Raw genomic sequence first — 16,225 nt, 5'->3', positions numbered from 1 at the left:
ATTAATTTTGTGGACTTGCTGGGTCTTGTCCCAAATTTCCATCGGTAAGGTGAGAAACCACTAGCTCTTGTGAACCATTGATGATTATGAACCCTAGTTTGATTTTTTTGCCGTATTTATGTAGAATTAGAGAGAGATATATATTTTACAAACAAATTTGGTAGTATCAGTGATTAGAAAGCGAACCATGGAGGTTGAATTTTTGTTCGGTGATGATTCAGAGCTTTGAACACTTGAGAAACAGAGATAATTGAGGTGCTTCAACATTAGGGAGGAATCGACCAAGGTATGATTTTGGTTTCTCGTAGATAATATATAATGTTGCGTGAAAACTTAGGCTAGACGACTTAGAATAAGTTGAATTATGTGTTGGTGCAAACTTAGTGGTTTTGATTAATGCAATATGTATTGAGTTGATATGGTTGATGTTGGTAACATGATGATTTTGATGATGAATAATGATATATTGATAATTTATATATAGAGTTGTTATGAATATGGACTATTGGGTTGAATCTTATGAAATTGTACAATTGATGTATTATGGAGTAAAAGAGGAGTGTTGAGATAAGGTTTGGTTTGGTTTGTTTTGGTGATGTTTTGAAGCCTGGATTATTGGTATTGAGTTGAGAAGTTGTAAAAATAGAGATTTGTCATGTTTGAGAAAAACTTGATTTGTAACCGAGAAACTTGATTTTTAACCGAACTTCGGCAGACCATAATTTGGTGATAAAGAAATAAAAGGATAAACAAGAAGATAAGGATTCAAACTAAATAAAAAAAGATACATTGAAATTGAAATAGAAACAAATATAATAGATTGAAATTGAGTACAAAGAGAATCACTCTAGCTACTTTTTACCCAATTTCTTGACGCAACAAGAAATTGACTCCTCAACCTAACTTGTCAACACCATAATTTAGGAATTGAATCAAAGGGACTCCTCAACCTTCTACTCAATTCTTTGATGCAACAAGAGAGGGACTCCTCAACCTCAATTGTCCACACCATAGTTTCATCACGAAACCAAAAAAGGGGTTTTCAAACCTCTAAATCATTATGTACTACGACTACCCTAATTTATGAGGTATTTATAACATCTTATTAGGTTAAAATATAGAAGACTCTAAGCCAACAAATATAAAGCTCAATCTAGTAATTAAATAAACAAAATCAAAATACATCAAATTAAATTAAAATACTCTAAAAATATAAACTAATATCTTCTAAATAACACTTGAACTCTTCATATCACGAATATTTGAAGCATGTATCACTTGCCTTCTAGACCCCCAAAATTTTCCAAACTTATTTTGAATAAAAATTGGGTCCGTGAAGTTTACGTCGTTTGAAAAACGGATAAAAAATTATTTTTAACAAAAAAGTTATGCGCGTCAAAAGTTAGGTGTATAAAATTGATTTTTAATGACTTAGCAGCTTTTTGAGGAAAAGAGAGTGTCACGTATGCGACCTGCACGCACGACGCGAGCTATGTTCACTGTTTTTTAATCTTGCGTACGCAGAGTAAGGCCTGCATGCGCTGAACCTAATTTTTGAAAGCTCATGTACGTGAGAGTACGCACGCAATGCGAGCCTCTTGTTTTAGCCAAAAAGGAGATTTTTGAACGTTAAGTCAGTCCTCTATCTTTCCAAACCTCTTTTATAATTGTTGAAGTTTGTTGTGAGTCTTTAAGCTTTAGAACGGGTATGAGTCTATTAAATAAGTTGAGGAGATACTTGAAAGGATTTTGCGAGGTGTTAATCAAATTAATGAGGCATTGATAATGTTGAATAAGAAGTAAATAATGAAAATAATGATAATAGTACTGAAATGTAGCTAAGTCGAGAGGTGTTTGATGATGAGGTTGGTAAACAGAAAGAAGAATAAGGAGAATTGAGTTTATTATGAATTTGATTGAGATATATGTGACCAGATAAGAGGTAGTGACGTTGTCCACATGCTCCGGTTAAGAGATGAGGAAGAAGAATAATTGATAAGTGTGACGGGCACTATATCCCAAGAGTGTATTGGGTACTATATCCCTCATAGATGGTGACTGTAAATGTTGAGGTTAGCGATGATTGAGTATGGCTGGATTGGCTGATATGGCAAGGTCTGGGTGAGATCCCGCTTGCATGTTACCTCAAAGATTATGTTGGCGTTTGCACCAGGTAAAGACGAAGGTTTCAACTTGTTTTGCTCGTGATTACAGTGTCGTGATAGGGACGAAAGTTTTATCCCACCCGTGGTGAGGACATGGGTTTCATTCTGCTCACGAGGTTGGCAAGTTGAGGATGAAGGATTCCCTCTCTTGTCATGATGTGGATGTGGGAAAGATGGAAAGGCACTCTCCTTCGTATTGTTTTTTCTCCCACATTCTTCTTTGGTTGCAAGGTGGAAAGACACACTAATTCGACGTGGAAAGGCACACTCCTTCATAATACCTTCAGGAGAAGGTGAAAATGCACTCTCCTTCGTTTGTGTTCCTTCTGGGGATGCGCAACTCAGAGATCATATCCGCATTAGTTACCGGCGGGTGTGTCGAGTTCTGCCAATTTAACCGACATATGAGCTCACAGCGAGTAGAAAAGGCATACATCATATGCATTTGTTTGAGTTTGCATTACTTGGGTTTGCCTATTTGAATATCTATGTTTATTTGCTATATATTCTACATGTTGTAACTGCATTCTATCTGTGTTTTCTTTGTCTGTATTATTTGTCTGTGCAACTGAGCAGCCTCTTATCTAGCGGAAGAGTGATGATGGCAGTTCTACCGGAGTTTTGAAGGGTAGGAAGAAGCAGGATTTGCAGGGTTAAGTTAGTATTTGAGATATAACTTGAAAAATCTTAGATTATGTATCTAAAGATTTGGCTTAGCTAATCTTTTAAGTTTTAAATTTGAGTGTCGGAGTTCTAGGATCGCTTCTGGCTTTTCTGGGATCTTATATATTATGTATGTTGGCACCATTACCATATTGAGAATTCTCGGTTCTCATTCAATACATATATTTGTGGGTTTTCAGATGCAAATTAGGAGGCACCACACTGAACATTCTCGAGACTCTTGGAAGCGAAGAACTATCTTGGGACTTGATGTTTGTAGTTTATTTATGTTTATATATGTATATATTTTACTTTGTCCCTCTTAGAGGGTGACTTGCAGAAAACAAGTGTTATCTTGTGTTTTGGGAAACTTTTGGGATGTATATGTATGTATTTATACTCTGGCCGGCCTTAGTTTCACAAGTCGGGCCTCAGTTTCTTCTAAATTAAACCCCTAACATCTCTCAATCACATTATTATCCATTAAAATGCAATAATTTTTTGCAAAAAATATAAACATTAAATTAAAAAGTTTTAATAACTTCTACTATACAACTTATATTTTACATATAAACTATTAAAAAATAAAAAACAAAATATAAAATATAAACAAAAATTAAAAAATAACTTTTAAAAATAATTATTAACTCGTCATAATGGGTGTCAAAAATCCCCAGCAGGCGGGGATCCCCGCGGGGACCGCCCCCAAATGGGGCCCCGATGGTGGGGAATTTTCCCCGTAGGGATGGGGATGGGGAGCAAAATTCTCCCGAGACAGGCGCGGGGACTCGAGCGGGGATCCCCGCCCCATCCCCGATAATTCCCCGAATTGTTAAACTTACTTAAATACTCTTACTTTATTTCTAACATAGGGGGTATTTTAGTAATTTCACCCATTAAAAAACCTTAACCCTATATTCCCTTCTCACCTTTGTTGCTGCGCCCTCTCTAACTCTCTATTCCCATCCAAACCCCAACTCTCCAGACTCCAGTCACTCACTCACTCTCCACTTTGTTCAAACTTCAAAACCCTCACAGCTAGCCACCGGCCACTCTTGCGCCGTCACCCTAGCAGCTTCACCGCGTCGTTCTCTCTCCTCAGGCACGGCGTCCTTCTCCTCTCCACTTCTGCGTCTGCGTGTTTGCTTCCATTCTCGTCACTGTATGTTAACATATTTGTCTCTGTTGTTTTAACAGAGAACATGGAGATGTTTGTTGGAAGTTTTATGCCGACAATAAAAGAATATTTGATGTTAAAGACTTTGTTTTATTGCTTTCTTTATAATGGAAGTTGCATTTTAAGATTTTATTTTATGGACTATGATTTGCTATGTTGTATTTCTGGACTTATAATCTTAGATAAGATATGTTTGTGTGTTTGTAATAATATTTTTTAGTTTGTTTTTTTGTTTTTTTGATATTTTTTACTATAATTTTCATATGAATGTTAAACATAGGAAGATGGGGAATGGGGCTCCGCGGGGAACGCGGGGAATGCGGGAAACGGGGATGGGGACAATTATCCCCCCATGACGGGGAATGGGGCGGGGACGGGGATTAATTCTGGGGGCGGGGACGGGGAGTAGGGAAGCATCCCCCGCCCCCGCCCCGCCCCATTCCATTGACATCCCTACGTCATATTAAAATCAATAAATAAGCATACATATGAATATTAAATAAAAATATTAAAATAATTAAAATCATGACCTATTAGTGCACATATGAGATAATTTGAAAAATACAATAAGACGAATAGTTTAAAATTTGATAATATTAATTATAAAAATTTATTAATTATAAACATTATAGGTATGAAATTATAAATATTATGAATACAAATTATGGATGTTATTAACATGAAATTATGGATGTTATGTGTAAATTTATAGATTGAATAAATTAATTTAAGAATTTAATATTTTTTTAAATTCAATTATGATAAAATTTAAAAAACATATGTGTTAACTTTATATTTACATATGTAATAACTAAAAAATGATATGTGTATGGATGTAATATCTAACAAATATGAATTTAATTTTTAGATGTTAGTTGTATGTAATTATGGATATTATGTATATGTACGTATGAATGTTATGTGTATGAACTTAGTTAGTATACAATATAATTATAAATGCACATAAAAGCATAAAAAAAATTAAATCAGTTTATTACCATACCTCATCAAAGCTAGTGTTGTTTTTCATATTCTCGAGAATTGGTTGACTGACAACAACCTCGTCGGGTGAGTCCGTCTGTTGTTCAAATTCTTCATCAGCACCTTCTACTATATGTACCGTATTAAGATCGAATTCAAATGTCATACTATTTGCAACGATAAATGCGACTTCTTGTAAAATTTCTTGACTTATGCACTATTCTGCTTGCAATGGTATTATAGTCATGATTTTTGAATGATCATAATTAAATTAATGAAAGGTATATATTACAAAGAATCAAGTGCAAATAAATGTCTTAACGAAAACAAAGAATTAATGATTTTTTTCGTATTTCCATTGATTGGTATTAAATGTCTTAAGGGAAATAAAGAATCAAGTGTAATTAACTCAATTAATGTATATAATCATTACCGTCCATTCTTATTATTATTAATAATATTTAATGTATTCTTAAATATAAACATTAAATTATAAAAAGAATATTAAGTATTGATTACAAAAATGTCTAATACTAAAAAATATAATATTATAATTAATATCATTAATAAATAGAATATGATAAGAGAATGAAATAAAAAGATATAAATAAAATAAATTATAAAAATTTTTGGCTAATTATGGCCAATCTTTAATGATTCAAGTAAACTTTACTCAACCAACACTTTCAAATTCTAGAAATGTTAAAATACCTACAGAAGAGAAACTGCACCTCTTCTGGACGTAGAAATTTTGGTAGAAGAGGCAGAAGTGAACATGCAAATCGAGGAGGCAGAGAAATTTTGAATCCTTCAAATAGACCTCAATACCAAATCTATGGCAAACTAGATCATGTGGCAAGCTACCAGGGACGGATCCAAGCATACAAATGAGGGGGCACTTGCCCCTATGATTTTTTAATTTTTGTTTTAAAAGATATAGTTATATATAATATGCCTTCACTTTAAATTTTAAATGATCCCATTATAAATAAAATAAATTTAATTAGCTAAAGTTTTAAATTTCTTTTTTTTATTTTTTTTTATCATTTTGACTATTATTTAACCTAATCAAATTTAATTATTGTACCGTCAGTTCTTTATTTTCTTAAACCATCTTCTTATTTTTATATTTTCAACCTTCTTTTTCTATTCCTTGTCTAATGGTCATCTTCTCTTCATCAAAAAGTAAATTTTAAATTCTCCAATTTTTTTATATAGCTCTCCATGACTCTATGTATCTTTCAATTTCATTATTTTTCTTTTTGATATTTTCAATTGCATTTTTTAATTCAAACAATTATAGTTTAGGTATCAATCTAATATTTTATTTTTTTCGTGACTTTATATATTTTATTTTATTCTCGATTTATTCATCCTTATTACTTATTTTTTATCTTTTGTTCTAATATATGTACCTATGTTGCATATAAAATTTTAAAATGAACTGATTAATTTACTAATTTAGAATATATTTTTTATTTTTAAAAATAATGATAAAAAATATTTTAATTATAATATATAATTAAACAGATACATAAAATATTTTATCTAATATTATATCAAAATTAAATTAAAAAATATATAACAAATTTAATTATTTTAAAAAATAAAAAAATTATAAAAATTATGTTTTTATTATTTTATATAAATATACTTTTCATATAAAGATTTAATTTTTCTAGTATTTATATATAATTCTAATTTCAAATTATAAATACTAATGTATTATTATGCGCTAATATGCCAGTTAATTCAGTCTTTTATTATTAAATGTGTATAAAAAGATTAGTTAGGATAATAAGTTATCTATAATTTAATTAAAAAATTTTAATTTTAAATTTTAGAAATAAAAAAATATTTTTTATAAATTATATATAATAAATAGTATTTTAAGAATAAAAGTGTTCGCTAACTCTTTTTAATTTTTATATCTCCATACAATTAATAATATTTAACAAAATTTATTTAATATATATATATATATATATATATATATATATATTTTTTTTTTTTGCCCCCACTCCTAAAATTTTTTGGATCCGTCACTGCAAGCTTCTGTTACTTCAGATTCGATCAACAATTCCAACATGCCCAATAAAACTCTCCCAACTCGTCAATGCATAATGCTCCTCCTCCTCTATCCTTTCATACCCCAATAGCATTAATAGCAACATAAACCTACTGAGAAGAGATATTATCTATATGACTTACTACATGTTCCATCAATTGCACATAATCTTGTAAGTGTCTTAAAATTTGCAAGAGATAATCATGTTTATTTTTTGGCCTAATTTTGTCTTGTGAAATCTCAGGCTACCAAGGAGGTTCTTCTTCGAAGAGCAGCTATTAATGACATGTATCGCTTTGAAAGAATTGTCATTCCTAAATCTGCACAATCTGAAAGTAATCCAAGTGTGTTTCTTGCTAAGTGTTTGTCTTTTGATGTGTATCATAAAAGGTTTGGACATCTAGCCAAGCCTATTATAAAACAGATTCTTTCCCAATGTTCTTTATAAATTAATAATAATGATATCACTAATTTTGTATGTAATTCATGTTGTTTGACAAAATCTCATCGATTACCTTATTCTCAATTCCTTATTGCCTACTATTATCCTTTATCTTTGATTATATCTGATATCTAGGGACCATCTCCAGTCTCTTCTCACAATGGTGTAAGATATTATGTCTCTTTTAGGTAGCATTTGGTGGAGAAATAAAGACAGAAAGACTGAGATTGAGAGACATAGACTAAGAGACAAATATCGAAATAAATCTCAGTATTCTGTTTGGTGCAAAATGAGAGACAAAAATTGAAACAAGAATGAAATTCTAATTTAATTTGCACAAAGAATAAAATTATAATTAATTAATTGAAATGAGGGTATTTTAGATATAAAATGTTATTAAAGTTTAAGTCTCCATCTCTATAAATTTTAGTCCCTTGTGTCCCCACTTTTTAGAGGTACTGAAATACTGAAATTTTGAAGACAGAGACAGAAATTTTAATACTAGTCTCTGAACCAACAAACATAATACTGAATCTCAGTCTCCCAGTCGTACCTCAAAACAAACGCTATTAATGTGTACTCGAGACATACTACTATATATTTTCTTACTCATAAATCTCAAGTGTTCACTATGTTCAAACAATACAAAAATTATATAGAAAAGTAGTTAGGTTACTCTATTATAGCTTTGCAAATAGATAATAAAAAAGAATATTTATCCATTGCATTTACAGCAGACCTTAATCAAGAGAAAATTTCTCATCGTTTGACATGTCCATACACCCTTCAGTAAAATGGTCTTGCTGAGAGGAAGAATAGACATATTGTGGAAACTCATTGGCTCTATTAGCCACTGTCTTTCTACCAATTACTTTATGGAACGAAATTTTCGCTACATCTGTATACTTAATTAATCATATGCCTACACCTATTTTTGGACATAAATCTCCTTTTGAACTGTTATATCATACCATTCCAGATTACTCTCTTCTAAAAATTTTTGGTTGCCTATGTTTTTCTCACATAAGATCATACAATGCACACAAACTAGAATACATATCAGAACCTTGTATTTTTGTGGATACTCTATTAATCAAAAAGGCTATAACTGTTTAACAAAGTCTAACAAGATCATTGTCTCAAGAGATGTTATTTTGTGATGAAAGAAAATTTCCCTCATCATTTTTTATTTCAACTACTGACAATTCCTCTCTGAGTTATGATCTTGTTTTAGATTATTTACCCCAAATTTCAACTATACCCCTATTTTCTCTTGATCCCTATTTAGTTGTGCAATCATTTCATGTCTCAGCAGATAACAAATCTAGTATTGAAGATGCTACTTTCTTCCACAATTCACACCCACAAGTGAATTCTACACCAGCAGAAACCTCAAACATTCACCCAATGTAGACATGATCAAAATCAGGTATTAAACAACAAAAAGCCTATCATGTAACATCTACTCTTGAGGAATCAGATTTAGTTATTCTCTCAAAAAGTGTAAAAATAGCCTTACAAGATCCTCTATGAAAAGAGGCTATGATAACTGAGTATAAAGTCCTTTTATATCATAAAATTTGAAATATTGTTGAGTTACCTATAAATGAAAGAGGCAATATGCAACAAAGACAAGGCTTAGATATTAGTTACTTAGTAAACAAGCTTAGCCAATACATGGCTAATCCTTATCAAGAACAGTGGATTGCTGTCAAAAGAGTTCTTAGATATCTTATAGGTACAGTTTCTTTAACTCTTCAATTTCACAAATCAACTAATTTAAGGTTTACTGTTTTCTCAGATTTTTATTGGGCATGTAATATTGAGACCGAAATCAACAACTAAATTCTGCATCTACTATGACCCTAATCTAGTATCCTGGAAGTGTAGCAAACAAGTCACCATAACATTGGCTACAGTTTTCATGGAGCTCTTTTGGATTTAAAATCTTCTCAGCGAGCTCAGGCAATTTATAATCTCCACTCCTACTATATTTTGTGATAACATGTTAATAGTATTATTAGCCTATAATCCAATTCTACACAACCGAACCAAACACTTCGAATTGGATCTATATTTTAGTTCCTAAAAAAATTAATACAAAGATCAATCTCTAAAGTTTTACTCCGGCAGTCAGTCCTCAGTTCATTTTTCGCCAGAGTAATTACCCAGTTCCAAGAATTTTAAATACGGATATTTTAGTCTCCAAAAAAAATTAATGTACAAATCAATCCCCAACGTTTCTCTCCGTTAGACATAACAGTCCTCCGTCGAAAAATAAAATAAAATAATTATTATTAATAATTGCATAATAATATTATACTATAATTTTTTGTATTTTTTGGACAAAAATAATGATAAATTTATTCATTAGAATCTTATATATATATAGTCACTCAATAATAATAATAATAATCAATAAAATTATTAGAGATTATTTTACAAAAAATTTAAAGTTAAAATCATTTAATATTTTTGTATTTAATATAATCAAAAGATGTCATATTTTAAAAAATATGTTTGTATTAAAAGAAATATGTAATTAATATAAATTCAAATTAAAATATTTTTTTAATACATATTTTCTAATACAAACATATTTTTTTAAAATAGGACATCTTTTGATTAAATTAAATATAAAAATATCAAATAGTTTTAATTTTGAATTTTTTATAGAATAATTTTTAATAATTTTATTTATTATTAGTATTATTATTGAGTGACTATATATATATATATATATATATAAAAGAATCTAATGAATAAATTTATCATTATTTTTGTCCAAAAAATATAAAAAATTATAGTACAATATCATCGTGTAATTAATAATAATTATTTTATTTTATTTTATTTTTTGGACAAATGACTGTTATGTCTAATAGAGAGAAATGTTGAGGATTGAGATATACATTAATTTTTTTGGGACTAAAATGTCCGTTTTTAAAATCTTTGACAACTAATCTGAATAATTGTTCTGCCAAAAAATTAAATAGAGACTAATTTATCTATTAAAATAAAATCTTAAGAATTAATCTGTATATTAATTTTTTTTAAAAACTAAAATATCCGATTTTAAGAAACATCGACACGGATTTGAATAGTTACTCTACCAAAAAAAATCTTCAAAAAATGTTTTAAAAATTCTACTACAGTCCCTTCGAATTATGTGTTAGTTAAATTTTTCTCTTGAATGTTTTTTCGATGTAACCCACAGAGGATTAGAAGGGAGATGGAAGGAGTTTGTTTATGTGGCCAAAATTCACTCTATAAAGAAATCTTAAAACAGCAACAGATATGTAGTTAAGTTAAAACGAGTGTGTGTATAGTTGTGTAATTTTTCCATCAAAAAATTAAAAGGAAAACGAAATGAAATGGAAAAATTCTGCTCGTCATTTATTTTGGATTATTTGGTGCCTTTGCTTGGCCCCTTCGGCCTCCATTCATTTCTTACATGGCTAGGATTCACTGTCTTCAACAAATGCTTGTGGCCACTTCCAACTTCTTAAACCCAACATCCCGGCCATTTCCCACGACGTGCATCACTTTCCGGCCACTGACCACCACCACAAGCTTCCAGCCGTACCCTCCCCCTCCTCTCAGAGCAGAAAGCAACAGCCTCAAGTGGGCCATTCAGCTTAGCCTAGCGGAGCAAAGCCCACCAAAACCCAGGCTTGACACGCAGGCACTTGTGGAGTTTCTGTATGACGATCTCCCTCATCTCTTCGACGATCAGGGTATTGATGAATCGGCCTACGACGAAGGCGTCATCTTCAGAGACCCGATCACAAAGCATGACAGTTTGAGCGGTTACCTCTTCAACATTTCCCTTCTCAGGACGCTCTTTAGGCCTCTCTTTCAGTTGCATTGGGTCAAGCAGGTCTCTTTTTCTCTTTCCTCTCATCTATGCTCCCATTTTCTTATTTTAATTTGCTTCCACTGCACTATGTCAAGATTAATTAAATTTGGAGTCCGTTTCTATCTATAAAAGTTTAAAATATTGACAAATTTACCGTCAATAGACAAAACTAACTTTATATTCATCACAGGCTAGCAACGGTCATTTCTACCTATGAAAAATTTAGAATATTGACAAATCTACACAAATAAAACTAACATTTTGGTATTTTTGTAGTATGAAAATCATCTTTCGTGGATACAAAATTAGTTTTGTTAAATTTGTCTTCAACAATATGGCACAGAGCCACAAATCACTTAAAATTTAAATTCAATTCAATTTTAATTTAATTTAAAACAACAAAATCTAAATATAAAAACACTGTATGTTTCAAAAAAAATAGAAACTGAGGTGCAGTCGACTTAACGTGAAGTTGATAGCTAAGAGCTAAGAGCTGTTAGATAAAAATGTAGTCAAATAAGTCAAACAATTCTCAACTAATCAACTTCACGTGAAGTCGGCTGCACTTGAGTGTTCACTTTCAAAAAATGACCGAGTAACAAATTTTTACACTATGTCTATGTCTATGCTCCCATTTCCCTTTGTACATACTTTTGTATACTTCTAATTATATTTTAAAAGTTTCTGCTTAAAATATTTTGAATATCTATATAGATAAAAATGGGAAGTCCATAGCAATCAATGAGTTTCTCCTACGACTTACATGGATGTGTTTTGTTCTGTCATTGAACTTGTCAACATGGTTGGATGGCAATCTTTCGAAAATTGAACTTTTTCTTAAAGTAAAATTACAATTCCGTCTGTGAAAAATTCGGTAGCCATATACAATATTGCTGCTGACCTTGTTGATATTGCAACAAGAATTGGTTTAATATATGGGGACCTTCCTGTAAAATTCAGGAATCAATTACTCTAGTTATAATTGAGTAGATTTTGGAATCAAATCATGTTATTTTCTTTTTTCAATTTTGTGACAAGTTTGTTTTCTGAAATTTTATTTGATGGGTTTTATTGTCTAGTTTGTTGCAAATTATTCTCTTTATGCAGTTGGATTGACTGAATTGCTATAGACAGGACCATATGAGATAACTACGAGATGGACTATGGTTATGAAATTCATACTACTTCCCTGGAAACCGGAGTTGGTGTTTACCGGAACCTCTGTGATGGGCATCAACCCTGAAAATGGCAAGTTCTGTAGCCATGTGGTAGGTTCAAAGTTTAAAATTCCAACTATCAAGAAGTGGTGGAAGTGATGTTACTAAAAATGCTGATCTTTTTTTACCATTAACTTTGATGGAAAGATATATTTTTGGTTTCATTTTTTTTCTTTTTCTGATCCTCAATTTTGTAGGACTACTGGGACTCAATAGAGAAAAATGACTATTTCTCTTTGGAAGGTTTATTGGATGTAGTCAAACAAGTATATCCCTGTATTTCACTCTTTAAATATGCCTTGGACTTATTGTTCTCCTGATATCTTCTTAAAGCAGAGTCTAACCATGACGACTTGATACGCAGTTGAGGATTTACAAGACTCCTGACTTGGAAACACCAAGATATCAAATATTGAAAAGGACAGCAAATTATGAGGTCTATACTGTCATTGTTTAACTTCATATATTTACATTAATAAGTTACCAATTCATTTCTCAGTCATTTTCTCTAAAGAATTGCATTAATGATTCTGTCAAAATGTAAAGTTCACCTTTCGTGATCTCACTGTCGTTAATTTGTATGAAAACGAAAATTTTCGTGATTTTACTACCACCAACCTATTTGTTGTGGCAGGTGTTGATTGTTTTTAATTTACAACAGGTTAGACAGTATAATCCATTTATAATAGTAGAAACAACGGGAGACAAGCTTTCTGGGTCTAAAGGCTTTAATGATGTGGCCGGGTTAGTTTTTATGTCTGAAATATAGCTGCATTTGTTAACAATGGAAACTTTAGAGTTTAGGCTCTCAAATGATATGCATACATGTTAATATTTTCCCCCAGGTACATATTTGGAAAGAACTCGACAACGGAGAAGATACCGATGACAACTCCGGTCTTCACTCAAGCCATAGATGACGAATTGTCCAAAGTGTCAATCCAAATAGTTCTTCCTGTAGATACAGAAACAGCGAGGTATTTCTACCTAGTCTTACAAGGCACATATTATTCAATCCTTAGTTCAGTAGAGGAAAAAATGGTAAAATATAAAGGAAAACCTTTGAATGTTTCTTCAGTTGTATTTTACCCCATCAAGAATATACAATTTAACTCATTAATCTTATTGACAGCGCTTAAATCCCCTTGCTCAGTGCCTTGTACATAACTGATTGTATTTCCTATTCTTCTCGGAAAGATTTAATCCTTCTCTTCTGAGGTTGATAAAAATAGTGATGTATTTGACATAAATAAAAAATTTCTTGGTTAAACAGACTATTAGAGTCCACTGTTGCCTCGCATTTTGCTAGGGACTATTTATATGGGCTAGCATACAAGACAAATAAGCATGGCAAGATGGCCTTTAGGTCTAACAGCTTTGTAACAGAGGAACTTTTGGAGGCAAAGGTAGTTAGCTAGAGTTAGGAATAAATAGAGGAATAATAGAATCGGTTAGGGGAGGATCATTCAAAAAGTTTCAGAGATGACTCTAATTCTCCCTCCTTGTATCTTAAAGATTTGCATATACATTCTTCCCCAATTTCTAGGTTTCTTCAACACATTGCTGAGAATCCCAATTTCTACACACTACTCCTTTATGTAATTGTTGCTTACTGGTACCAGTCCTGTCACATTTGTATGAATTTAAGATTATCTAATACATCAACCTTATCAGGTAATGCTTTCATCAATTCTCACCCCCCATGATCTGCATGAATTCCTTAAAATTTCTTAATAGATTTAGATATGCAAGTCCAATTACACAAGTGTGTGGACTAGTGGAGATACCACCTCTATTACCAGATAGCAGATGCAGTGCCTCAGGAAGAAGAGTCCTGCGGCTTCTGAGTGCAGAGCAAGCTGCATTTCCCATTGTAGCCAAGCTAGCATCAACATATTAGTTCTCCTTACTCAAAATATGTGTAAAATTTGTTTGCCACTTTCCAACCTCATCATGGCCATTCTTCCACTACTTAAGCCTTCACATGCATAAGTTTAATTAGATAACCTGCATGTTTAAAATTGATGTGGGTAAAGTGCATTTGAGGTAATCTTTAAGGGGACAATTATATTTTATCCAAAAGTAATGACAACATCTTTAGTAGAGTTTATATGTTTGTGCTTATGTTTAATATTTTGACCAGTTTACCAGATCCTAATCAAGAAACAGTCAGCTTGAGAAAGATAGATGGTGGCATTGCTGCAGTACTAAAATTTAGTGGAAAACCTACAGAGGATATTGTTCGCGAAAAGGAGAGAACTCTGCGCTCCAGTATCATTAAAGATGGCCTTAAACCTCAGATGGGTTGTTTGCTTGCAAGGTACAACGATCCAGGTCGAACATGGAGCTTTATAATGGTATGCTATGTCGCCTCCTTCAATGCTGGCAATTTATTTTTAGTGTGCAGTGTGCTTGCTCTAATACAACTAAATTCACACTACAGATACCTAACTTATGCATTGGCTAACTTCTTTTGGTCTGCATAGATTTGGTTCAAGAAATAACAAACAAAAAAGTAAACCATGTTTTGTAGAGTCCTCTCAATTTTCCATTACTCTTGCTTCAACTATACAGAAGATATTGATTTTAATTCCTTTTTGCATTGTCTGTCTACTTTACCTGCATTTAGGTCTACTATGCTAATGCAACTTAGAACGGATAAAGAATATTTCAATTTGGTATTTGTCATCTTAACTTCTAACTCTCATCTCATTTATTTTATTTTATTTTATTTTTTTGGCTGTCTATGACATGGAAGAGGAATGAAGTGGTCATATGGCTAGATGATTTCTCAATGGATTAGCATCAAAGCTGGATTCATGACTTTTTTTTGATGATCACTCTGCAAAGCAAGTTTTACCATCTTAATGTCATTCTCCAATGCGTTGGCTGAGTTCATGAAAGTTATTACTAGAGATGCACTTCTGGTCCGTATTTGGAAGAATGTTTGCAACAAAAGTGTATGTATATTCTACAGAGTAATTAAAAATGTTAAACAGGGGTGAATATGACAGATGCTCATCAGGGTGTAAAAGTATCGTTAGTGTAGTTGTGTAATTGTTTTGTTTGGAGGCCATCATGAATAGTATTATAGTTGGCACAAAAAATTGATAGACACTTATTTAAAGGCTAGCAGAAAGCATAAAAGGCATTTATGGCTAGAGTAAACATCCAATGTGCTCCTTGATGATTAGTTCCAAGGACTAAGCACCTCTTGACAAAAAAAAAAAAAAAAAGGAAGCTCAATCCGGTCCCTGTCCCTTGGTGTCATAGGACAAGGCGATTCCTCTATCATGTCTGCCATTAACTCCTAATGAAAATTGTTTAGGTGGCATGTTTGGGTGATGAGTTGGCACGTTAAGTGCTATGCTATCACTATTAAATTAGTTAAGAATTTATTTGTTCATAAATTTAAATTGGTCATGGATTTATTTATTTTTATTCACTCCAACAAAGCGATGTTTTGAGGTCAAATTGATTAAAGCCTTATTTGTTAGCAATCTATTTGTCCTAAAAGAATTTTGATACAATAAGTTTTTTCAAATTAGTTTTTTATTATTATGATATTCATTACATTAATTTTTTTAATAAATTATTAAATGTTTATTAGAATAAGTATAAATTAATGAATAAACTATTTAAATTTAAAATAT

The 16,225-nt window shown here is 31.6% G+C and overlaps 1 protein-coding gene across 2 annotated transcripts; it reads left to right on the top strand.

Annotated features, from left to right (window-relative positions):
* The first annotated feature begins 10,830 nt into the window (after window positions 1–10,830).
* Window positions 10,831–15,992, top strand: LOC130979457 (uncharacterized). 2 transcript variants are annotated; one of them, XM_057902902.1, is made up of 8 exons: window positions 10,831–11,376; window positions 12,486–12,623; window positions 12,770–12,838; window positions 12,937–13,008; window positions 13,207–13,316; window positions 13,418–13,549; window positions 14,716–14,929; window positions 15,331–15,992. In XM_057902902.1, exons 1-8 carry the CDS (start codon window positions 10,951–10,953, stop codon window positions 15,373–15,375), a joined length of 1,206 nt encoding a protein of 401 aa, XP_057758885.1. In that variant the 5' UTR covers window positions 10,831–10,950; the 3' UTR covers window positions 15,376–15,992. The 2 variants fall into 2 exon arrangements, with proteins under 2 accessions (XP_057758885.1, XP_057758886.1); XM_057902903.1 differs by having other exon boundaries at window positions 10,834–11,376; window positions 13,234–13,316; window positions 15,331–15,985.
* Window positions 15,993–16,225: the final 233 nt, after the last annotated feature.

This window comes from Arachis stenosperma, chromosome 5 (genome assembly GCF_014773155.1).
Source record: "Arachis stenosperma cultivar V10309 chromosome 5, arast.V10309.gnm1.PFL2, whole genome shotgun sequence".
NCBI classification, from domain to species: Eukaryota; Viridiplantae; Streptophyta; class Magnoliopsida; order Fabales; family Fabaceae; genus Arachis; species Arachis stenosperma.
The sequence above is the reverse complement of the archived record's forward strand: the minus strand, read 5'-3'. Positions and strand labels throughout refer to the sequence as shown.